The following is a 26,847-nucleotide window of genomic DNA, read 5'->3' as shown; positions in this document are numbered from 1 at the left end:
GGAATTTCCCCTATGCAAAGAGAGACCACAAGTACATTTACACTAACTGCTCCTTTCTGGTAGCTGCAGATTTCATCCTGGGTTAAATTCTGGCCACTTTATTGCTGAAGACTTTGGAGTTGATGGACTAGGTCCTCCAACTGGCATAAATTATTGCGGTTCCACTGACATTAATAAAACTAGGCTGATTGACACCAGGTGAGAATTTAGCCCACTGGGAGTACTCCGATGAGTAAAGTAAGAGGGGTTTGTACATCTTTACTGTTGGACCCCCTCGCTGTATAGAACTTTTACAGTGTCAGTGAGGGATCAGTGGCTTCCCTACTGAGATCACTAAGGAAAGAACACTTTTTGTTTGGAAAAACAGTTTGGTGTTTATCTTTTTTAAATCTCCAAGTCAAGTTTAATGCACCCTTCACTTAATTTTAATCCTTCAGGATGTATACTTTGGCTCCTTCTCAAGACACAGATCTTCTGAGATTCTCAGTAGACTCATTTCTCCAGAAATGAGAATTTTCAATTACTGAGAGATGGTTGGTTTTAATTGCACAGATGCATTATTTCATTTGAAGAAGGAATTTTCATAATGTGACTTTATAACTGTATTTTGGTTATTTTCCCTTAACTTTTCTTTTACCAGCCTTCACATACTCAATGCTTGTCTAATGAAAAAAGTTCATTGTCTTTTTTTCTACGATAAGCAAAGAATCTTTGTCACCTTTAGATAACTGCATCAGATGTGGAACTTCATATATGAATTGAGAATCAAGAACTCTAATTTCCCTTAGTCTAATTTAACTCCTTTCCATTCCATATAGATTTGATGCTTCAGAGACTCATTGAGTATTTTCACTATAATGGCTTAGCTCCAAAATAATACGTAATCAGATTTTATATTGAGCCTAGATATAAACAGATTAGAATTATTAGCTGCGTGGGAAGTTTTTTCCAAATTAGACTTCTCTTTAAATTCCCACATTCAAATACTTTTGGACAAGAATACAATGGTTTGTTATATAAACATAAAGGAGGCATTAAATCATTTTGGATGTCCAGTCTTGCTGTTAAAACTTGGCTGGTAGCTTATCAAAGGTCCTGGGGAGTTTCCATAATTCAGGTTCTAAGGACACACAACATTGTTACAGATGCTGTAGAATAGAGAATCAGTATGTGGAACATCCACAGTGTACAAAAGCACAAGGCATAGATTGTAATCCCTTTGAGGAAGAGGATGTGTGGTGTCTTGATCTGTTTATATAAAGGATCATGTAGATTCAGCAACTGGTGGTAGTTTTTGCTTAAGTGTTAAGGCTGTTCAGGAGGTCACCTAAGAAAGGGGGCTAGAGTCTACAAAAAAGAGGGGCTCTCAGCAGCCATTTTGAGAGAGAGAGGGAGGCAGGGAGGGGAGAAGAAGAGACTGAGATTGGATGGGAAGTCCTGTGCAGGAGGGCAGAGGAGAGAGGAAGGATCCTGGCAGGAATGGCATAGTATTCACCAGAGATGGTTGTTACCAGGTAAAATTATTTGTACTGCCCTGGGAAAAAACAGTTAGTCTCCGTTCAAGGCATTTTCTATTTTAAAAACGGTTTCATTAATGCACACACCACATTCCTTAGTTTTAGCTACATATTCAACTTGTGGTTACGGAAGGCAGTAGATTCAGAGATTTAATCTAGGATTGTACAAATTAAAATTAAAATTGCAGTAGGCGTAGTATGTAATACAATACTGAATATCAGAATGTATATAATTTGGTATTTTCTCAAGGAGGTTTGTGTGTGTCATGACACGTCAGTTTCAAATATTATATAACTATTACATACTGCAAAACTATTATCAAATTGCTTAATGTTTTTCAGTAATTTTCATAGTATATTTTATTTTTTTACTAATATCCCAGTTTGAGCCAGTATTTAGTAGTGCCCTGTCCTAAACTAATTTTTCCCAGGAAATTGCTGACTCTGGATCTGGATGTCTTAGATGACTCTGGCCTACGCATAAAGAATTTTCCAGAGTGGGGAGAAACCTGAGGCAGGGAAATGCATACTGGTGTGTTTTATTATTTTGAATTGAGCTGTGTATTTCTTGTGCTATTATGTAAAGAGTATTGGTGTGTTAGAACCCTGGCCAAAGTCTGTCTGGGTGTCTGATTTTCACTATTGCATGCCCCTCAAAAGGTAACTGTAAATCAGAAGGTTCATACCTTTGGAGGGATTCTACATAAGAACATAAAGGCTGTACTGGGTCAGACCAAAGATCCATCTAGCCCAGTATCCTGTCTACCGACAGTGGCCAATGCCAGGTGCCTCAGAGGGAGTGAACCTAACAGGCGATGATCAAGTGATCTCTCTCCTGCCATCCATCTCCATCCTCTGACAGACAGAGGCTAGGGACACCATTCCTTACCTGTCCTGGCTAATAGCCATTAATGGACTTAACCACCATGAATTTATCCAGTTCTCTTTTAAACGCTGTTATAGTCCTAGCCTTCACAACCTTCTCAGGTAAGGAGTTCCACAAGTTGACTGTGCGCTGCATGAAGAAGAACTTCCTTTTATTTGTTTTAAACCTGCTGCCTATTAATTTCATTTGATGACCCCTAGTTCTTGTATTATGGGAATAAGTAAATAACTTTTCCTTATCCACTTTCTCCACATCACTCATGATTTTATATACCTCTATCATATCCCCCCTTAGTCTCCTCTTTTCCAAGCTGAAGAGTCCTAGCCTCTCCTCATATGGGACCCGTTCCAAACCCTTAATCATTTTAGTTGCCCTTTTCTGAACCTTTTCTAGTGCCAGTATATCTTTTTTGAGATGAGACGACCACATCTGTATGCAGTATTCGAGATGAGGGCGTACCATCGATTTATATAAGGGCAATAAATATATTATCAGTCTTATTCTCTATCCCCTTTTTAATGATTCCTAACATCCTGTTTGCTTTTTTGACCGCCTCTGCACACTGCGTGGACGTTTTCAGAGAACTATCCACGATGACTCCAAGATCTTTTTCCTGACTTGTTGTAGCTAAATTAGCCTCCATCATATTGTATGTATAGTTGGGGTTATTTTTTCCAATGTGCATTACTTTACATTTATCCATATTAAATTTCATTTGCCATTTTGTTGCCTAATCACTTAGTTTTGGGGGATCTTTTTGAAGTTCTTCACAGTCTGCTTTGGACTTAACTATCTTTAGCAGTTTAGTATCATCTGCAAACTTTGCCACCTCACTGTTTACCCCTTTCTCCAGATCATTTATGAATAAGTTGAATAGGATCGGTCCGAGGACTGACCCTTGGGGAACACCACTAGTTACCCCTCCCCATTCTGAGAATTTACCATTTATTCCTACCCTTTGTTCCCTGTCTTTTAACCAGTTCACAATCCATGAAAGGACATTCCCTTTTATCCCATGGCAGCTTAATTTACATAAGAGCCTTTGGTGAGGGACCTTGTCAAAGGCTTTCTGGAAATCTACACTATGTTCACTGGCTCCCCCTTATCCACATGTTTGTTGACCCCTCAAAGAATTCTAATAGATTAGTAAGACACGATTTCCCTTTACAGAAACCATGTTGACTATTGCTCAACAGTTTGTTTTTCTATGTGTTGGACAATTTTATTCTTAACTATTGTTTCGACTAATTTGCCCGGTACAGATGTTAGACTTACTGGTCTGTAATTGCCGGGATCACCTCTAGAGCCCTTTTTAAATATTGGCGTTACATTAGCTAACTTCCAGTCATTGGGTACAGAAGCCAATTTAAAGGACAGGTTACAAACCTTAGTTAACAGTTCCGCAACTTCACATTTGAGTTCTTTCAGAACTCTTGGGTGAATGCCATCTGGTCCCAGTGACTCTGGGGAACATGCAGTGCTACTGGGGGCGGGGGGGAGAGGCACTAGTTTCAGGGCCTAGGTAATTGATCAAAGGGGTCTCCACTACTAAGAGGGTTGTCAGATATGAGGTCTGCATCAGGAGTGCATCTGTCTAGAACCCAAAAATCAGGGACAGAGCTTGCAGGGACTGGGGAAGAGTTAGGCAAAGGGGTGCTATAGAGAAAGTCCTGCAGGAAACGTTCAGATGCCACATCCTGCACACTCTTCATGCAGTCTTTGGGTTCCCTGTCTTCTTGCTGAGGCCTGAAACAGAAGCCCAGGACAGGGTAGTGGCAGCCTGCAGCTATACAGAGCAGTAGAAAGTTTGTTACCTCATCTCTGTATGTAATTCTGTTCACAATAAAAGGTTTGTCTTGAAACTGTTCTGCTCATCAGTAAAATACTACATAGGGCATATAGGAATCTGTGTTTGGATCCCCTCACAGCTGCTGGATGAGTGTCCAACAGTTAGATCTGTGACACCGTCACTACTTTGGGTGGGGCTATAGAAACCTTGCTCTTTTTCTTGTGTTGGCTGCCTCACCTATCAAAAGCTACTGGTGCATATTGTAAATACAGTGTTGTAGGAGACTTGATGTGTTTTACTGGCATTCTTCTTATGAAGGATGTAACAGATTTACGTGCCTTTTATCCATGACACTTTTAAGGAGTAAAAGTCCCAATTTGGACAGGCAGTGCCACAGCAAAAAAGAAACAATTCTCAATAATGAATTAATAATTCACTATATTTTAAGTATCAAAATAAATAATTACCATTCCTCCTTCTCTTTACCACTTCATGTAAAGTGAATTATTTATTACTTTTTGTACAAGAAAGATCATCTCAGAGTTTGGATAATATTGGACCATAAGAATAAGAGACTAGCATCTCCTTCAGATGGGGAGAGATTCCTTAGCAATCACTGTGATTCTTTGATTTCGTCAGTTTCCCTTTTTCTAATATTATGTCTTTGTAATGTTGTTTAGATTGCCATTTCACTAATCACTTGCAATTCTGCATCTTCTGGGCCCATTTTATCCCTGATGTGTCCAGAGGTGAAATTGGCCCTTTGTGTTTCTTTTCTATAATTGAAATAATGGTAGAAGATTAAAAATTCTATTCAGATTAATATTTATAATCATGATAATGATTCATATTTCTTCATGTTAGCACTTGGATGGTATCCATGGTCATACGTAATCATAAATATTTTTTCTGGGTTAGTTTTTGCCACATCCTTCATCTAACTCAGTTTTTAGGAATACTTATTTACCCTAATGACACCATCACAAACAAGTGACTGTTCCTTTCCAAATCTTATGTAAATTGACATTTGACAACTGATGTATTGAAAACATGATTTGTCATGGAGTATTTGCATGGCTGAGTGGATTAGTAATGGCCATGGAATCTTTCACATCTAGGTTGGTAGTAAGAATCTGACCCGGTGCATAAGTGGCTAAAAGTTACAGCCATCTGATGGGTACTTAGTGGCTAAATGTGATGAGTTGATAGTCTTAGCCCATTTCCTTATGAAGGTATCCACATCACAAAATCACCACCACACCTGTCACCAATTGGCACCCTGATTAGCAGTAGCACTGCATAGAACCTTCTGGTTTTAGTTCACACGGGTTTCATGAACCAAATCCAGCATGTTAAATTTGCAACGGTTCACTTAGTTTTAGGTTTGTTTGGGCACTTGTATTCATACACTGGTCCCCTCAATACCTAGAGATGGGCAGAGAGCCAGGTTGTCACCCTCTCTCATCCCCAATAAGTGGTTCAAGGAACAGGCTGACTTCTTTAGCTTTAATTGTCTGCACTAGAACTGCAGTCTCAGACAGTGCTTGTCTACATGGGGAGTTATCCTGGAATAGCTAATCCTGATTGACTGCACATGTGGAGTACCATATTATTTTGAAATAAGAGTGTCTGCACATGAAGCTTATCAGGAATAGTTAATCCACTTTAAATTCATACCCTATTTTATTCCAAATTAACTTGAATATGTAGACTAACTCTTAGACCTTCACCAACCACAGGCTTTGTGATTATAAACTGGAAAAAAAGAAGCCTGGATACAAAAGAGACAGTGATTAATCAGGGAAAAACCTTCTATAACCACTGTGAGGAGGAGAGATTGAACTTGAATGATATGTTTTCTTCTACTCCACTCAAAACGTGAAGGAACAAAAGGTATCTAGTGCCTCAAACTTATTGGCATGGTCCAAGATCTCCAATAAAAAGCTGAGAAGAAAAACAGCAAAACTCTGGGACAAATAAAGGAGATAGCAAAAATAGTCTCGCAATACGTGGCAACCTGCCATTGAATTGGAAATGAACAATAATTCTAAATGGTCCATTACTACTGTGAAACCTATCCTAAGTATTCTTGATTGTACTGCATTTAACTGTGAAAATACTTGTATACCTTGTCATGCCAACAGAGTTACAGACATTGGATTTCCTAAAAAAGTGGATCAGAGGGTACTGGGCCCTTTTGTAGTTCTCCTAGCAATTCACATAAATCTCTAGCTGAGGCTCCAAATAATAATTGATTGGTTTGTATTGCCTGTGCCATAATTAGCTTCCTTCCAGCCTGAGGAGGTGGGAGACTAATGGTTTCAGGTGTTTGCCTGATGAACACCTGGGCCTCTGAAAAAGAGTTGAGAGGACTCAGGGTCTCCCACAGGAAACTAACCTGCTTCCTGCAATTCCTCTCCCTGACAAAGCAGGCAGGTAGGCCCCAGGAAGGGAAGGCAGTGGGAGCCTGCAGAGAAAAAAGGGCCTTCGGGGAGAAAGTTCTGGAAGGCAGTGCATAGCTAAAAGAACAAATCGGCAAGGCTTAAAAGTAGGGCTGAAATGCCGGGAACTTCAATAAGTGGTAGATTGCAAGAGGGACTCCAGGGAAAGCAACCTGGGAGTCAGCACTCTATAACTGAGCAGGGAAAGAGTTAAAATTAGCCTGGAAATTGCCATCAACTGAGCCCAGAAGGTAGGCCGAAGAGTAGCGCAAGAGGGACAGAAGAACCTGATGTTTGTTTGGATTTCTAGATGGACTTTTATTATCCCCCAAAAAGTTTAATTTGTTTAGTAACTTGGCCACATCACTAGTACCTACCCATCTGGAGAAAGCCAAAGGGACTCACCTTGGCGGAAGAAACTGAAGCAGAGATGCTGCAGGGCCACCTCATGCCAAGATGGTTTCAAGTTTTGGTACTGCAACTGAGTACCCTATCTATGAAATGTCCTAGCTAAGAGACCCTCAAACTTGACCTGGTGGGGCATGTTGGGACCTTGTAGAGAAGTTTGCATTGCCACAACCTGTTATCCCTTCTCCAGGGCCGGCTCTAGGCACCAGCAAAACAAGCTGGTGCTTGGGGCAGCACATTTTTAGGGGCGGCATTCTGGCACGGGCCATGCCGCCCCTAAAAATGTGCCCTGGCCGCCCTAACTCACCTCTGCTACTGCCGCTCGCGCGCCGCTGCTCGCCCTCCCTCCCAGGCTCTCAAACCCAGGAGGGAGGGGGAGATCCCGAGCGGCCATGGCACGCGAATCCGCTGTTTCACGTGCTGCGGCCGCTCGGGATCTCCCCCTCCCTCCCAGGTTTGAGAGCCTGGGAGGGAGGGGGAGACCCCGAGTGGCCGCGGCGCACACGCTGCTTCTCCCTCTCTCCCTCCTAGGCTTGAGAGCCTGCGGGGAGGAGGCAGGGCTGGGGATTTGGGAAAGGGGCGGGGTTGAGGCGGGGGCAGAGGTGGGGTAAGAAAAAACGGGGGTGGGGGGCGCGGCCAAAATTGTTTTTGCTTAGGGTGGCAAAAATCCTAGAGCCGGCCCTGCCCTTCTCTGTAGATTAAATCAAGATCTAGTCTCCAAGGCTGTCAAGCAAACACCTTTCACAAGCATTAAATTCACAAAGTTGTAAAAACTTAAGTTAGTTTTTGAAGTGAAAAGTGCTGCTGTTATGAAAAGTAACAAATCATGACACCTCCATTGTTCTAAGTTTGAAAAAGATTCCTGGTGCTGTTATCCCTGTTTGACTTTTCATCTTCTCATTTTTGTTTGAAAGACCTGTGAGGAGAATAGCTGCTGTATCCAAGGTGCACTTCTAAATTTGAAGAAAGGAGGGAGCAATACTCTTTTTACACTCAATTCCCCAACAATCTGCCCAAAGTTTAACTGGTTCCAGACGATTTTTGAATGAGTGAGCTTAGTGAAATTGCTGCTCTGAGATGATGATAGTCACTGTCCAGCAGTCATCTGTGCTGATGAGCATTAACCAAGGGGAAAATGTGACTATAAAAATGCAACCATAAACCAAACCTGTAGATATTATCCAGGTTAATCATATATCTATCAAAGCATTCACTGGCTTTCCAAAAGTGTAAAGTTTTCTGTCTGAGGCTACTGCATACTTATTACACTAAACAGTATTTGGGCTAACTGTAAGAAACCTATTTCATGTTATTTTGTACAATAAGGTCTGATTCCAAACTCATCTACCCTGACCATTGATTTAAATGGAATTACTCCTATTTTACATTGATGTGAGAGCAAAATCGGGACAGGAGTAGCAGGAATTCAGAAAGCGAGGGAGACCAAATATTAACATAAGACTAAAATGTATCTGGCCATTATATAGTTAGGATGATTGGCAAGGATTGTAGTTCTGATTTGGAATTTAGTTCTTGAAGTTCTCAGTCTGGCTTCAAAAGTGTAAATCGTCCCTCTTTTTTTCAAGAAGGCAGTGTATATTTACAGCAGATTTTTCCATCCATTATATGGCATGTAATTACCATGATTCTTACCTTTGCTGTAAGAAGCTCAGAGGCGAAGTAGTTTCTTGTGACAAAAACAAAAGGATAAGAACATGGGGGTGGGGGGAGGAGTTGTAAAATAGTATAGCGGGATAGCAATTTAAATAAATCCTAAAACTTTACTTTCTGGATATCTGGTGTTTGATATTTAATAATGCCAGAAACTGGTAATGAAAAGAGTCGTTCATGCTGAAAGGTAACTTTGCTTTAATATCGATCATTTGTTTATTTTCACAGGGCCATTTCTGCTCTGCTACTTAGGCAGACCCATTGACTTTTCTGGGTTGCACTGGTGTAACTGAGCAGAAATTGAACCTGTGGTTTAACTAAGCAGAATTTGGCCCAAAGCGTTGAAGACTAGTGGAGTTTATATGCAGTAGTTTTGTTTTTCAACTACTTAATAGTGGATCATGTTATCCAGACAGTGATGAGGAAGACCTGATCTGTTACACGCCCTGACCGACACATCTATGCCAACCTAACCCCCAGCGCATACGCAGCTATGTTAACAGAAGAGTGCATCTGTCGATGTAGCTACCATTGTATGGGAAGGTGATGTTCCTCCACTGATGGAAAAATCCTATATGCTGGTGGTGTAGGCTGACTCTCCACTATGGAGTTATGCCTGCATAGTTTCTGTAATGTAGACAAACCCTTCATTTTATTTTCTGTTTTATTATTTTATAATCAATGCAAGTCTCATCAAACTGTATAGAATTATGCAGTTTGTGGCCAACTTTCCTTTCCATTGCATACCTGCAGCTGTCATGAAAGGCAATGGGAGCTACAGACAAGTGTCAGAAGTCAAAATTTGCCTAATGAGAGGTATTTTTAAAAGGCACAATAAATACAAGTGCACACACAAATGGAGGAAAAGTGTGCATTTTTATTTTCATTCACTCTTGGTGTTTAGTGTTAAACAAGAATGCTACTAGAAAAATATATAGGAAAAACATTAATACATCTCTGCTAGAGCTGTGGAATAGCTGAGTTTTTGGTTTGGTGTCTTAAGCAAAAAGTGAAAAAACCCTCCAACGTTTGTTTCAGGTCGACCTAAAATGAAATGTTTGAATTTTTTGTGAAAAAATAAATGAAACTTTCTATTCCAACTGAAATGAAATATTTTGTTTAATTTTTGAGGTTTTCAACCCTTTAAAAACAAAATTGAAGCAAAATTGAAAACAGTCATTTCAAAATAGAAAAATGAAATGTTTTGGATTTTCCGATATTTTTTTTTCCAGACAAAGCAATTGGGCGAGTTTGACATGAATTAATTCACACAATGTTTTGATTGACCCAAATATGCATATTTTGGTGGGGAAAAAATGTAATAAAATAAATCGATGTGTCTGGGACCAGGCTGCAATAGTCCTTCCTGCACCCAACAGAGCAATCTTAGTCCAGTGTCCTACAAGTTGTTTTCTCATACGGATCCGCACTGAATTCAGCGGGGCTCCATGTAGACACAGGGTCTGTCTCCATGTATCACATTGCAAAATTGGGGCATTAGTTCTTGTACAAAAAGGCCTTGATCCAGCAAAGCATTTAAGTGTGTACTTAACTTTAAGCATGTGAGTGGTGCCATTATCACTGTTCCCATTCACTTGTTCACAAATGCAACAGATTTCAGTTAAATCAACTTAAACCTGAAATTTCTATTCTAGGAAAGTTTTGGTTCAGTTGTTCACATGTTTGGTGGGATTTCCATTCTGATGGAAATTCTTTGGTTTCATGCTTCTGCGTCTATTATTTAATGGCTTCCATGCTGATGATGCTCGTTTTAAAAAAAAGTAATGCGTTAGTTAAATTTGTGACTGAACTCCTTGGTGAAGAATTATGTCTCCTGCTCTGATTTACCCACATTCTGCCATATATTTCATGTTATACCAGTCTCGGATGATGACCCAGCACATGTTGTTCATTTTAAGAACACTTTCACTGCAAATTTGACAAAATGCAAAGAAGATACGAATGTGAAATTTCTAAAGATAGCTACAGCACTTGACTGAAGGTTTAAGAATCTGAAGTGCCTTCCAAAATCTGAGAGGGATGAGGCATGGAGGATGTTTTCAGAAGACTTAAAGGAGCAACACTCTGATGCAGAAACTACAGAACCCGAACCACCAAAAGAGAAAATCAGTATTCTGCTGGTGGCATCTGACTCATGATGATGAAAATGAACATGCGTCGGTCTGCATGGTTTTGGATTGTTATCGAGCAGAACCCGTCATCAGCATAGACGCATGTCCTCTGGAATGGTGGTTGAAGCATGAAGGGACATATGAATCCAAAAATGTGCATCCAAAATATGTAAATAAATGGTATTCTATTATTAACAGTGCAATTAATCATGATTCATTTTTTTAAATCATTTGACAGCCCTAGTAATTATAGATTGTATCATAATTCATATATTCAGGGAACAAATTAAGGCAGCCTTAATTCTGGCATTCCTAACTGCTGAGTGTTTGACTTTGCAATCTGAATAACATTCCTTTAAAAAATAGTTTGTGTAATATACACGATGATCTTTCACTTGGTTTGCCTTGAACTTGTTAATCATTTGCACTAATCTGCGTACACCATGTTACATCCTTATTGTCCTGTGTAATGATTTCTGATGAGGGCACTGTTATTACATTGTCATATGCATGATTTGAAAAGGGAGATACATTATTTATTATTTCTATTACAATTCTACCTAGGAGCCCTAGTCATGGCCCAGGGTCCCATTGTTCTAGGCACCTTCCAATATAGTTAGAAGATGTGCTCTACAAGTTGTGTTCTCCATTAAGTGTCACATATTTCAGTAATTTCCCTCCAACTCTAGCTTATGTACACAAGACTGTATTTTTAAAGAAATGCAAATGTAAAATGGGTAGAACTTTTGAGTTTCATGTTTTTTAGGGAGTTTTTCTCACAGCAAGGTGGTTATTTTTTGGTAACTTTCTTTTTGGGGATAACGATGAAAAGAATATAGCTGTAGACCGGGATTTTCACAGGGGACCACAGGAGATAGGTGCCCAATATCTTTGGCTTTGGGTGAAAGTTGGGCAACATCACTCCTTTGAGTTCTTGTGGAAAGCCCAGATCAATGTTCAATTCGCTTAAAAAAAATAGATTTAATTGGGATTGACTGAATATTTTAAGGTGTGAACAGCATCAGGTTTTTCTTTCAGCCAACAACATTGTTTTGCAATGTCCTAAACATTTTGCCAGCAGCACTTCTTCAAATGAAGATTTTTATCCAATATCTTTTTTGTTGCTGGCAAAATAGCATGAAAATTGAACCAAAATGAAGTCTATAGATAACAATCTTCCTTGAAGCATACCTTTGCTGAGCCGCCTTAATAAACTTTCAGCTGTAAAGTTGTTAAACAAGATGCAAGTGCTATGCAATATCCTGCTGAAGATAGAAGAAATATGACTTCATTATAGTTGGCTGGATCAATTCCTCTTCATGCTAATGCACACACATCAGTCCAGAGAGGATGTTGCCAAGAATAATATATAATCTACTCAAGCCTACAGTAAAAGCTTACAAAAAATCTATTTTTATATAGTTCTTGAAAGAAGGAAGCGATAGCAGGCAGTAAATTAATTCCATTACTAAAAAGCCACTGCTGTTAATGTAAGGTAAATATGAAAACAATTTGAGTGGACGGCTAATTTTGTCTTATGCTGGTTATGGCTTCTCCATTTTTTTGCTACTGTCTTTGGTTTTTGCCACAGTTATCGCTTACAAACAGGGATGCAATAGACATCTGCAGTGCCAAAGTACACTTGCAATTCAAAGTATTTTAGTGGTTAGGAGGACCCCAGGTTGCAAAGCTTTTCAGAGTTTGACAATCAGATTAGATATTTTCTTACTTGGGTGATGGTATTAATTCAAAAGACCAAGGAGGTATAAATCCATTAGCATTTCTCCCTCTCCAATGTATAAATTCTGTTTGTCCTCCAGATTTTCTTATTTAGATGATGGACAATTTTAAAATTTCTCCAGAAAATCCATTGTGTGATAACTGTCAAGATGGAAGAACACAGAGTTCTGCATACTGAAAGTTTCAAATAATAAAGTATACCAGCTTTTAGCTTTGTCCCGATGTTTGTGAAAAAGATGAACACATATATCCAGAGGGTCATGCAAAAGAGCAACAGCAAACCTTTTAAATTCAAGAACATTTTCCATAGTACAGCTACCATATAGTTGTTTGCAGAATTATATTGAATGTTAAAAGTTAAATGATGACTAAAGGATATGGATATACAATTTTGCTTGGCTTCCCTGTTTGATTTAGGATGGATTATATATAGGATGTCCCTTCAGACTGATTCTGCATAATGCACTCATCTGTCTAGCTATTAAGGCTTGGCCTATACTAGAAAATTAGGTTGGTTTAACTATGTCAATCAGGGGTGTGAAAAATCCACAACCCCAGAGTGGCATCGTTAAGGTGACCTAACCCCTGGTGTAGACAGTGGTAGGTCAATGGAAGTTCTTCCATCCACCTAGCTACTGCCTCCCAGGGAGGTGGATTGCCTATGCTGATGGGATAACCTCACCCATCAGTTGTGCTACACTTGTGCCACTGTAGTGTGTTAAGTCTAGACAAACCTGAAGTTAGAACTGTCTGTAAGGAAACATTGCTAGTGGCTATTAGCGCTTAACTTAAAAATAAAATTCTCTGTTAATGGGATATGGTAGCAAATAGCAATCATTTGAACTGCCTCCATTTTCTAGAACTAACATGTCTTCATGCTCCCCTGGCAAACTGTAATTTACTTACAGGCAGGTCTTCTCTGTGTGTGTGTGTGTGTGTGTGTGTGTGTGTACAGCATCTGGCACAAGGGGGCTCTGATCTCTGATTAGGATGTCTTGGCACTACTGCAATATAAATAATATTGCTAATAATTAATATTTAAAGCACAACAAGCTAATAAACCAAAACAAAGAAGGATCAATTTTTTTGGAGAAGCATGCCATTTAGAAATACATTGGTTTAAACAAGATTAAATAACAGCTTTTAATGTTTTAAAATGTCTTTGCTAAATCACATATCAAAATACATATGCCATTTTCAGTAGAGTCTTTACTTTTTAGAAAGTAACCAGACAGGGAAATAATAAAAAGTTCAACATTTAACCTCTAAAATGAATTGCACTAACTGTACTAAAACGATATTGAAATAAAATGAAAAGTTTTAATTTGTAAGATCCCAAGCATAATATTAATTTCTCTTCTTAATTTGACAAAAAAAGATGCTGTAATTGCTAATGCCTGTGGAAAGATATCTAGAGAATTGTTCCTAAACAATAGCCAGAATCTGATAGTTTGACTAAAGAAAAAATTACATGTCCCATTCATATTCTAAAAGTATTATTCAGCCTAATATGACTTGGTTTTTGCTTGCTTTATTAGAGTACTTCAGAGTTTGACAATAAATATTTGCTATAGTGATTTAGGAATATTGAAAACTTGTATTTTATGCTATGTTCTAACACCGGAATTAGCCCCTAATCCCATATTATCTATATAATCATTTTGTGTTAACTTTTTAACAAAACATGTGGTAAAACTATTTTAAAAGGTATTTCTATACTGCGCATTTTAGACTTTTTCTGGCCAAATTCTGCACTGTTACTTCCATAAAACTCAGCTGACGCCAAACTGGCTGAATGGGCTGAGGGCAGAAGATGTATCATTCTTTCACTATGTATAGACAGCAGTGCTCAGTTGTGAGAAAGGGTTCATTTATTTGCAAGTGTAATTTTTCAGCCATTTGAACCAATAATCTGATACTCTAAAGCTGAAATATTCTACATCTGTCATTTTTTGTTGAAAATAATTTGCATATTAGCAGTCTGCTGTCAAAATGTTATGCAGCTGCATATTATGTTCTAACAGTGGGTTGCTTCTGATCACTCTGGGATAAAGGTGTGTGAAACTGTCAGTAACTAATTTGCTTAAAATAAGTGTCTCTCTGCTGCTCCTGGTATCAGGCACAGCATTTCTCATCCGTGGGTCTAAAAAGAAGTGTTTGAAACAGAAAGGCAGTAGAGGAGTCTGGTTAGATGATATATAGCACTCATTCCATGTGAATAATCAAGATAATACTTAGCTGAGTTCACTTGTAATAGAATAATGTTTGAATATGCAGAACCTTAGTATTTGCATTTTTGCTTTTTAAAAATTTATATCCCTGCCATCATAGTATCCCTAACAGTGAAAATGCTGGGGGGGGGGAAAAAATCACATTTCTGGATATTTTTCATTAATGGCATTTAGATTCTATGGTGAGGAATGTGGTTAAAAATACAGATAAATCAAAACATGAGAGATGATATAATTTAGATTAGTCTTTTTTGCTTATATTTGCATGCTATGTGTATCCACCTTTGACTTGACAGGGAGGGGCACTAAAGTATTATCTAAGTGCAAATGTCTACATGTAATACATACTTTAAACTATATAGAGGTATTTGTTAACTGTTAATGAGAAAATCTACCACTTTTGGCGTAGGGGATGTTTTCCTGTTACCACATACATTATAATTCTTTTCATGGTTGTTCCATGTATTGTATAAAAATATATAGATTAGTAAGGATACTTTTATTTGCTTGTTTTTTTTTACATCCAATAATAGGAGCATATCCGTATAAATAGTCTTGTTTGGGTTTAAAAAAAAAAAAGCAAACAGCTGTGTGTGTGTGTGTATGTATATATATATATATGGAAAATACTGACTGTTATGGGTCTGATCTGCAAAGTTATTCATGCGTGCAGCCTTATTCTTGTGTTGGCTTCTCTGTGCAGGAGTAAAACTCTGCTTACATGAATTTCTTTGCAGGATCAGAGCTTATAACTGCTAACTCAGAATATAGAGGATGGGTTTAATTGCATTCAGTGCATCACAGTGTATCCTTTATTACTATAGGTATTTCTTCACTGCACAATTAACACAGGTTCTTGCTTGGGTTTTAACCCAAGCTCCCTACCGTCCACACAGAAGAACCTCTGACCCAGGTTGATAGGTGCTTTTAGCCTAGGCTGGTTTACCCTGGGGGAATGGATTAGAGCCCGACTTCTGCGGTAACTTGAGTTGTGAGAATGCAGGCTACATTTTTTGAGTGCTGATAGTCCTCCAATGCCCTTCTCGCAATTACCATTGGATAGACAAGGAGAGAATCTTAGAGCATCTCAGAACCATGCCCCAGACACACACTGGCACGTGCAGAAATGGGGGAGCATGTATACACTGCTGCTGGGAGTGAGCCTCATGCTAGCGCACTCCAAATAGCAGTGAGGACATTACAGATCAGTCTGGAGCTTGGCTAGTGGGTTGGATGGGCTTGAGATCCCGAGCTGCAGTCCAAGCCACAGCATCCACACTGCTATTTTTAGCATGCTAGCTCAAGCCTCGCTAGCACGTCTGTCTGCCTGGGGTGGGAAGCTTGTTCCCAGCTAGGCTGACCAGATAGCAAGTGTGAGAAATCAGGACGGTGGGTGGGGGGTAATAGGAGCCTATATAAGAAAAAGCCCCAAATATCGGGATTGTCCCTATAAAATCGGGACATCTGGTCACCCTACTCTCAGCTGCAGTGTAGATATAGAGCGGACGCAGTAACACAGGTAGAGCTTTGCTGTGGGAACACTCACACCTGGGTTAGGTGAATCTGGATACTCAGACATGGGTGCCAATGACACCTGCATTAACTGTGCAGTGAAAACGTGCCCTGTATGAGCCTGCTGCTGCTTTCAGTGGTGGTTACTACTGCTCACTGGTTCTCAGGGCTGGACCGTAAGAATCTGTAAATTCTACAAATAATTTTATGTTGAAGAGTAAATACACTGCAGTTGTTCCTTAATGATCTCTTATCTCACTAAAAATGTGTGGGACCGTAGGCTTTTGCTCCAACAGATTTGCTTTTATAGCACATTAATCTCTTCCGTAATAATATACTGAATGAATGGAGATTAAACAATAAGAGATAAAAACAGTGAATGGATTGAATTATTTTTTTTAAGACTTAGCAATGAAGTTGTTTCTTACAGATTTATTTCTAGTGTTCTGGGAACATTAAAATTAACATAGGTCCGCCAGGAAACTAAATAAATATTATTATTATTAAATAAAATATTAACAACTTGCTGGAATGGGCTTGGATTTAAATGAAGGTTCTAAATGTTTAAGGCAATGCCTGCCATGTAAGTTACAACAGCACATTGGTGAAAGCTTTGGTAGACAAGACTGAGCTCTGAAACCTGTTGTTTTTATTGTTATGAGAGATCCTAGAGGCCCTGACCTGATAGTGCTAGACACTGTACAAACATAAAAAAGAGGCAGCCCTGCTCTGTAGTCTGTTCAGAAGGAGGATATTAATATACTAATATAGTTATTATTTTTGTTTTGTGGTGGCACCTGCAGGCAAGATAGTTAATTGGTTAAAATATTTCAAAATTTTAATTATTTTTCTAAGAATTTTAATGAAAAAAGACTTTTTGTGAAAATTTTGGCCCAGTTTTATAGCTCAACAGGCAGCTTTAACTCCTCATTCCAGTTGAACATACCTAAGAGATTATATGACTTTCCACCATGTACGAATATCAGCTCTTACAACAGACCCGTGTTCTAAGCATTATACCATTTTGCAGATATGCATAAATTGTTCCAAATTTAAGATAATTGGATCCTGATTTTCAGAGGACTGGTACACTCCCTTTTGGCTCCCATTGATTACAGCTGGAGTTGTTGGGAATAATCAGCTCTGAAAATCAGGCCCTAGAAATCTCAAGTTGGGCACCTAAAATTAGTGGATGCTTTTTGAAAATGTAGGCTTTATTGAGATGTTGATTGGTAACAGACAGAATTAATGTAGTCTGGAAACAGAACTTGGGAGTTCCTTGCTAGCAGTCCTAGTTGAGGCTACTCCTGAAGGTCACAGAGGCTTTACAGCTGCAGAATTTACCTGTGGAATACAGAAGACCCATATAGTTTTTTACATCAGAGTAATCTCTGTCAGTTTAGAAATTAGTCACACAGCAATTGATGTTGTACAAAACACTAGTCAGTTTTGCAATCATAAATTACAACTACTGTATAACTTTGGTTCTTTAATAACCAAACTTTTCTTTATTGTACCATTTATAAGTAGGGTGGGACAGAAGTTATGGTGATCAGAACAGGCTAGATCGAAGTATGTTGATTACATGCAGAGTGTAGGCCAAATTCATTCTTGGTATAGCCCTAGTCAAGATTATGATGATACACCAGGGATGAAGTTGGCTTAGTAAATCTAACTTTTTATTTAGGAAACAAATTTGAACAGAATGGACAGAGTAAGCCAATACCTTTCCTCCAAAAGTTAGTCATCTTGGAATTAGTTGAGGGAATTGATTTGATGATTTTACTTACATTCCATGATTGTGGTGTAAATAAATAGGAATGTTTTCTTTTTGCTCCTTACTGCTCAGTATTTGGCTTATCTCATAGGAAAAGCTGAATGTGGTAGGTCTCATAACGTTTTAACATCTGCCATGCAGTTGGATTACATCCTGCTGAGTTTTTAATAAAGAAGTCCATATGCTTGACTTGCAGCATAGTCTGCATGTACAACTCTGAAGTTGCAAATACTGTCTTTAATGCTATTGCTTCTTGAACAAATGTCTCCTGAAAGTATCCAATTCAGTGAAAGTACAGTAATGCTAAACATATGAAAAAAGAAAAAGCAACACTGAAAGACATTAATAAACTGCCTCCTTTGCAAAACACCTTGTATTTATGTTATCAGCATGAGATTTTAAAATATCACTGGCATGGAGATCTTACATGGGGGTTTCACAGTTTTTTTTTTTCTCACTACAGGATCTTTTGTTCAGTTTTACCATATGGTGTTTACCTTTGGTCTTAAGAAGAATTCTGGAATGAGCAGAGTGCTTTTTAAAGGATAAACACTAACTTAAGTTTTGGTTCCAGAATTTTGAGTGGTTAAAAATAAAATAAAATAATTATAATATAATAAAGAGTGTTACATTCTATTCTGCATAACCAAAACGAAGAGGAGGAAAATGGAGGATTTTTTTTTTAATTTCACTGGATACAGTGTATAACTTTAGCATATCTTCCTCATTACTTAGTAGTAGTAGTAATAATAATAATAACGTATGAATTTAGTGCCTTCTACCTGAGGATCTCAGATGTTCATGATTTAAGTATTGCTGTACTCCTGAGAGATAGATAGCATTATCCCAATTTTATAGATGAGGAAAATGAGACACACAGATAACAAGCGAGACTCATCCAAGGTCAAACAGGAAGTTTGTGGTGCATCTGGGAAATGAACACAGGTCTCCTGACTCTGTCTTCTGCCTTAAACACAAGACCACCTTTCCTCTAAAATGAAATGTATAATACTGCAGGCATGTTTTGAACCACTATATTTCTTCCTTAAATAGAACCTTTAGTGATTCTGTAGAACAAATACAGAGAGTGATACAGTTATCTTTTTATGTGAAGAAGTGTAGTAGCTATAAGCATTAGTCAAATATGCAACTCATGGTAAATGCAATTTGTCTTTAAGTTTAAGTATTCCAAGATAGACTGGCCAGATTAACAAACATACTCTCTCTTTTTTCCATTGCAGCATGTGTGTTCCGTTACAATGGGCTCTCTTTTGTCTACCTCGTCTACCTCTTGCTCATTCCTCTATTTTCAGAACCCACAAAAACAACCATGCAAGGTAAGAGTTTCCCTGATGGTTTTTTAAAGGTACATAACATGTAATATGTACAAAAACCTTGTAGTTGGTATAAGATGGAGTCTTACACGTATTTCTTCAATATACTTTCATTGGTTTGAACTTTTTCTCCGGTAAGTGAGCTGGTTTTGTAATTTGTCATGTAAACTCACTGAATCTGGTTTTGGAGTGAGTACTCCTGAGTAACTGATCTGATTAAATTCATCTAAGGAGTGTTCTTTTAACAATGTATATTTTAGTCACCTATACAGACATCAGCACCCCACTGATTTCCCCATTACCATGATCTTGAAAAGCTTTTTTTTTCTTTTTTTTTTTCAGTTTTACAGCTGCAGAATAACTAAATGCACCATAGATAAAATTACCCACATGTCACATAACAGCCGCACTTCAATATTAAAATGTGAAAATAGGATTCCAGAGATGAAAAGACAAAATCCATTTCAGAAATAGGATATTTGTTATTCCAATGGAGTATATTGCAACAACAAATGGGTTAATCTGTAAAAGTTAGTTCTCAGAAGTTTCTGGGCAACAGTATTGTAACTTCAGGATAATTGAACAGTCAATGAAAATTTGCTGGGGTAAGGTAATATTTCCTTTTTGTGTTTTATCGGTGATATATATTGTCACACAGTAGCTTGTGGGAGCTGCTTTAGTGGGTAGATCTCTGAACGGGTCCCTGCAGTTCAGAACTCCCCATCATGTGGCTTGAATCAAACTCTTGTATTAAAGCAGTTATTGTATTCCCAGTTCACCTTCAGACTATTATTTACAATAGTATCTCTTCAAGAAACATTTTATTTTTACTCAAGTGAGCGGCGGGGTGAAGAATAAAAGTAAGCTTCTTCAACATGGGAGTGAAGGAAAAAGAGATATTATATGGGGCCCTCTTGGGGCTGACGTTGTAGGATGAAAATGTTACCTAAATTATTGGCTTTGTTTTGAATGCTGTGGGTACCATGAGCATGTAGCACACTTCCCCTACAGCAGCTCTCTTGAACAACACGCTGCACCACTGTGATGGTTAATGGAAAATCACACCATTTTATACAATAAACATCCCCAATGAAACAAACTAGGAAATCTAGACTTCAAACATAAAAAAATCTCAAATTACTAGGCTCCTACGGAACTCTTACCATCAGGTCCATATAAAGACCCTATAACATCTCTCTGAATACAGGGTTTCTATTACCACATCAGTCACCCTAAAGGGGTCTCCCAGGTTGCATCTGGAACTACCCCTTTCCATTTTCAGCAGTAACTCTCAGTCCACCCGTCTGGTTCAGTTTATACTCTCCTGGCAACCTCCGTCTGGTATGTTTCGGGATGGGATCAGTGTGGCTCCTCTTCCTTCCTGAGCATCAGTAGTCTTGACCTTCTCCCAGGATAGCTTTTGTCTGGCAGTTTTGTTTTCAACATGACTCTAGCTTCTAATATTCATATAGATAGACATAGAATCTAGAGTCATATCACTATCTATCTATCTAAAAAAAATCTGTGTTTCTGGAAAATAGTTTGCATTTGATCCAGTGTTCTCCTCTTTTATGTCTGACCTTCTGAACAATAGGTAAGAGAGAACCTGAGAGGGAAGGAGAGTCATCCTAGTCAACTGTCAGTTTGAAAGACACCGGCCTCTTACCTTTTTAGCTTATAGTAACTTGGTTGAGTAACAAGTCATACACCAGTGTACATTAACCAGCAAGTAACCTACTTACAAGTGTTTTAATGAGAAGAAATAACAATACTCCTGCTAAAAAACAGCAACCATTTCAGTGTCTTGCATATGCAAATTCAATTGGCAGTTACACCATTTACCCTTCCCTCCTGCCCCCCGGTCAGTGACCTCAAACATTTTTCTTCTTAAATTCACTGAAAAGATTTCTTGAGGAATCTTTAACTTTGTCTAAGTGCAGCCTCCTATCCCCTTTTTTCTCGTTACTGGGGAGAAGAGATGAGAAATAGAAACTTTTAGGAAGTTGTAATATTGTTGTTCAATTTATAACACACAGATAAATCATCTAACTACAAATGGTTGTTTTTACCAAATTAGAGTACTGTGTTCTGTTATAGGTCTCACTAAGAGTTAATGCGCTCACTTATTTATATGATCTCTATTACAATACTGAAGTGTTTGAGCACCTACATATACAATATTTTTATGGGGAAAAGAGGTTTTTTCCCCATCAAGTTCCATTGGAGGAGAAGGAAATCAAAGCTAGTCTTGTACTATGGAAAATATGTCCTCACCGTAACCATTAATTATGACTTTCACTGTGTTTTATCCTTGTCAGTGTAAATGCTGATGCTTTTTTGAAACCTTCAAAGTAATTTCCAAAACAATATCATGCCACATTGATTTCCACACGTTAGTTACATGTAGGTTAGAAAATGCATTTAGTTAATCCATTTTACAGTAAATGTGTTCCCATCTTTTAATGTATTATTTTGATTACAGTAGCACTTGAAGAATCCAACCAAGAATGGGGCCCCACTGTGCTAGGCACTGTAGATATAGATAATGAGGGACAAAGTTTACAGTCGAAATAGACAAGATATTCAAAGGATGGCAGAAAAGAAGTATTATTAAACCTATTTTACTGATGGAGAACTGAGGCACGGCAAGAATAAGGTGGACTTTTCAAAAGCGTATCGTCTTCTGTTGACTTCAATGAGAGCAGAGTTAGGTCAATGCTGAGTGCTTTCGAGAATTCCACCCAAATGGCTTGGCCAAGGTAATACATCTATGGAGTGTGTGGCAGAGCCAGGGACTGAACTCAGAAATCCCAAGTCCCAGTTCAGTAACTTAATCCCCAAACTATCGTTCCTTTGCTTTTAATCTAAAAACATTGTTCTCCTGTATTATGGAATAAAAAGGAGCATTCATCTTTCCCTCTCTAGAACGTTCACTAATTCATATACTTCCACTATGGGTCCTCTTAATTTTCCCCTTCCCAAAGCCCCTGTAGTTTTAACCAGTCAATCCCCCCAACACCAGAGTGGCATTAATGCAGCGCTCTGGCTGGGGCCAAATGGGTGGGATTAGTTTATGCTTGGATGCATAAGTGCACAGTGCAGCCAGCAAAAACAGAATTGAAAAATAAAATAAAAAGGCATAAAAAGCAAATCCTCAAAATGTTAGAAAATCCCAATCTAAGTAAAACTGTCAGTCATCTTTACTGTGGAAAGTTAGAAGGACAGTGAGAAAATGAAAAGTTAGTAAATGCCCAGATGTGGATTAAAGTTTCTCTTAAAAGCGCTGAAGGTGATACATGAGACGGAAACAGCAAGCCTAGAAGGGGAATACGGGTGCAGCTTCCTAGCCAATATCCGGTTACCATGTTGATTTTATATGTTTTGCTTTTTCTGCCCTTTTTTGTGCCAGCAAGAATGATTGACAACTTAAATATAGTTATTTTCTAACAACCACGTGTGATATTTTTTGACTGTCATCCTCATCCTCTCATTTTAGTTTTGTTTTTTAATTTATTGGATTTAAAACAAATTCTGAAGTGGTTTGATGGATACACTTTAAAACTATCCAATATGTGTCATTGTCAACAGGGCTTTTTCAGTGGGGAGTGCTTTCAAAAAATTTCAGATGGTCTCATAGTAATTTTATGTCATGGTGCACTGCACAGCTCATAAGCTAGCTACAGTGTGATGTCTTGGTGCATTTTTTATTAAGAGTGAAATAATTTAAAATCCAAACTTAAAATGTTATAACAGACTGTCTGAGGAAGATTGCTATTAACTTTAAATGTGTGGAATGTGGAGGCTCAAATACCTTAGCTTGTTGACTTTTAAATTATATATGTGTGTATGTATATCTTTCTCTATCGTATGTATGTATAAATATAAATATAAAAGGGGAAATTTTATAGCTATTTTAACTGGAAATAGCCAAACCACCATTAAATCATAGTCAAAATGTTAAATAAAGCAAACTTTCTTCAAAGTAGAAAAAATAAACATCTCACTATGTCTCCATATTTTCCTTTCCTTCTTTCCTTTCTCTTGCTATACTTCACTTTTTAGTCTATACAATACCTGAATCTTGTTACCTATTTTAATGTGTTCCCTCCAATTAATTTTTCACTAAAGTCTACTCTTTCATTGTATGTTTTTTGTTTGTTTTTCACTTTCTGTTCTTGCCTTTTTCCCTCCATCTCATTGTTACTTTTGTGTTTTTTCTTTCTGTCCATTTTTCCTCACTTCCCCTCTCTGACCCATTCCACTCATCCACCAACCATTTACATTCTTCAATCACCATTCCCATTCCTCTGGGTCTTCCCATCCATCTTTCTCTTTCCCTTGGCTCTTCTACTATTTCCTCCTCTTCCTTCCCCCTGGTTCTTTTCCTTTGTTCGTCTTCTCTCCTCCAACTTCCAAGGAGACACTCACAAAATGACTACAAGTTAGTAGGTTGGCATGGACAAAATCAGTATAGTGGAAATTTTCTTTTAGAAGTTTTGAGAGGGTGCATTATTATAAACAATGGGGAGTAAAATATTGTATTGAACTATAGTGTACATGAAATCCCTTTTTAACCTCTTTCTCTCTTTATTCTGTAATGTTTATCTTCTAGAAAAATGTGATCACTAAAATAACTCAATAATATTAATTCTTACCTCCTGTTTTAATGCATATACATTCTCCTTTCTCCATGAATTATGCTCTTGCCTGTTGATCTGAGATCTCATCCATCTCTAAAATGACATATTTCCTCCATTTAAAGCTTAAAAAAAAATTAAGATATTCAATTGACTGAAAAAATTAGCTGAACATGTTACTTGCTGAAATACTATTCAATCATTCATGGAACTGGTTGAATAATGGAAAACGTATTCACAAATAACCTATGCATTTAAAATTCATTGGGTTCATTGTTTGTTCATCTTGGGTAGTTGTTTGTTCAACTCTGCCGCTAATGTTTATAGCTCTTGAAATCAATTACTATTGACTATTACTATGACATTAACATAAACACAGTGTAGCATTCTTTATGTAAAAATTATAAAGAGGACATATCAGTGCAGATAACAGGTTATTTCATTTGAGTATAGAGGTGGTTTATAACTGCTTAGGCCAAGTTATCAAACGTGGCAATAGGAGCTGTTCTTGATGCAACTATAATTTTGCAGTAATTCTAAAACCATATAGCTTTTTAGGTAGTGGTTTTCCTTATACAAAAGTGTCTGACTAGTGCCTGGTTTATTACCTACAGTAGCTCTCTTGAGACAAAGAATAAGTAGTAACAGTTTAATAGACCAGTTGCAAACACTAATTCTGTTGCCCTGATTGGGAATCAATGGAGTAATGTGTTTAAAACAGTTTTAATGATAGTGTTATTTCTGTCTTGAAAGAGTAGACTAAGTAAAGTTATATTTTAAATGTACTTGGCTTGGACAGCAGAAATTACTCATTTATCAGTACTGAATAACTGGTTTTCCTTAATAGAAGTGAGATTGCATTCTGTTAAGTTTACTCGCGTTGCTAATTTATATTATGGTAGCCGTGAATAAGAAGCTTTCTTAACCAGGTAGTGTTTTTAAAGTAATATACCTCACTTTAGTAAAGCAGTGGATCAGATCCAGCTATCGTTACTCATGCTGAGTAACAAAATGAATAGAGCTACTTTTGGAATAAGATACTACTCAGTGTGAGAAGACTGGCAGAATCTGGCCCAAAATAAATATCTGCTAGGTATTTTTATATCTCGTTTGGCTGAGGAGCTAATGTAATAAGAATTATCCATTTCAAATATGAATATATTTAAACAGTGCACAAACCTGCAAATATTCAAGAATATTTTTTTGCCCAGTTGTGCTGGAAGGAGAGGAGACACTGGATGTGGTTTAACTAGGCTGCAAATTTATTCTTAAATGTCTGGGGGGTATCTGGCAGACAAAAGTGTGTAGTGCAGGTAATTCCGTAATCATTTCATATATACCTGGGAAGCTTCCGTCAGCCCTTCCCATCCCTGATCCTGTCTTTTACCAATGCTGTTTACAGGAATTGATAGAGAACATAAGGTTTGTAGGGAATATTTGTGCTTACAGGCATCTTGGGCTTGATTAATCAAACTTGCTAAGGAATGAGTTCATAAAACAGAAATTTAGTCCTTTACCCTGCAAAGACTTATGTACATAGCTCTTATGGTCTGTGAGTAATCCCATTGAACTCGATATAGAGGTAATAAATTCAACCACATTTAGAGGTTTACAGATCTGCTACTGTTTCTATGCTAAGAGAGCTGATTCTTTAGCTGAAGTGGTAGGAGCTCATGCTTTTATATTCAGAGGTCCTGGGTTCAGCCACCACAGGCAACCCAAACAGGGCTGGTGGTACATTTGGCCTTGCCACTGGTAACCATTAGTCCAAGCCATGTTTTCAGAGACAGAGGTAGAAATCAAGAATGCTAATGTCCTGCATTCCACTGCTGTCTCACGAATACCGTTTAACCCAAACACAATTTGTGTTTTGTCTCCCCCTGTATGGGCTGATCCATCTAGGAGGAAATAACGTGCTTCCCTCCACTAGCTACTTGTATAGCTGAAATGGAAGAGGTCTGTTGGGTGGATCTGAAGGTTGTGGGTTCACTTTTGGGGACTGGATAGCTCAGGATGTGGCTAATGCTGTATACAGCCTTTCACCTGCGAGTCATCAGTTTGTATCTTTCCCAATTCTGCAGGAATTAAAGTTGCTCCCCTCTAATAGATATTTAGTAACCCCTATGTGAGATGAGTTTGAATCCCCATTCAAACACGCCACTATGTTTTGCACAAGACTAGAAGCTTTTCAGGACAGGGGCTTTCTTTTACTATGTGTTTGTATGGTGCCCCCACCATAGGTCCTGATTGTAGTTGGATTCTCTAGTAAGTGTTCATACAGCTGGGGCAAAATGGTCTTGTTCACTGTGAATTTGCGAAAGTTGGCAGTGCTGTAATTGTCATATATGTTGAGGAGGAAGAGTGGGAGTTAAAATATCAGAACAAAAATATGGTTTAAAATCTCATTTTTTGGAGGGGGCCTGACTCATGACTTTTGAAATTTTTGGCTTAGCAATACTGTACGTTAATATGTGTTTCAGAATGGTTCCATCCATACTGTAATTGTGTAACCAGAGAGATAATTTCTTCCATTTTTTGGCAAAGATTTATTGCCCATTGGCTTTTAGGTGTCAATTATAAAGTACACTGAGGAATAACTGGGTTGCTGACTTGTTTGATGTCCCCAGAGCTACTGAATGTTTTTTATAAGCTTGAGGCATCAGAGAGATTTATTTATAGTTCAGAAAATGCTTTTGAGCAATTAAAAAATGTGATTTTTACTGGATTGGGCATGTGTCTGTTTATGGAGCCATGCCAGTCTGCTACATAAAC

At 38.0% G+C, this 26,847-nt stretch overlaps 1 protein-coding gene across 3 annotated transcripts in view; it reads left to right on the top strand.

Annotated features, from left to right (window-relative positions):
* PIEZO2 (piezo type mechanosensitive ion channel component 2) overlaps positions 1 to 26,847 on the top strand; it is a 429,456-nt gene that overhangs the window by 66,803 nt on the left and 335,806 nt on the right. For all 3 annotated transcript variants that reach the window (XM_054019895.1, XM_054019894.1, XM_054019896.1), the window contains exon 2: positions 19,346 to 19,441. In XM_054019895.1, coding sequence (XP_053875870.1) covers positions 19,346 to 19,441 — 96 coding nt within the window. The remainder of the gene's footprint in view (positions 1 to 19,345; positions 19,442 to 26,847) is intronic.

Source organism: Malaclemys terrapin, chromosome 2, assembly GCF_027887155.1.
Source record: "Malaclemys terrapin pileata isolate rMalTer1 chromosome 2, rMalTer1.hap1, whole genome shotgun sequence".
Lineage (NCBI taxonomy): Eukaryota > Metazoa > Chordata > Testudines > Emydidae > Malaclemys > Malaclemys terrapin.
Note: the sequence above shows the minus strand (reverse complement) of the source record. Positions and strands in the feature narration are given on the sequence as shown.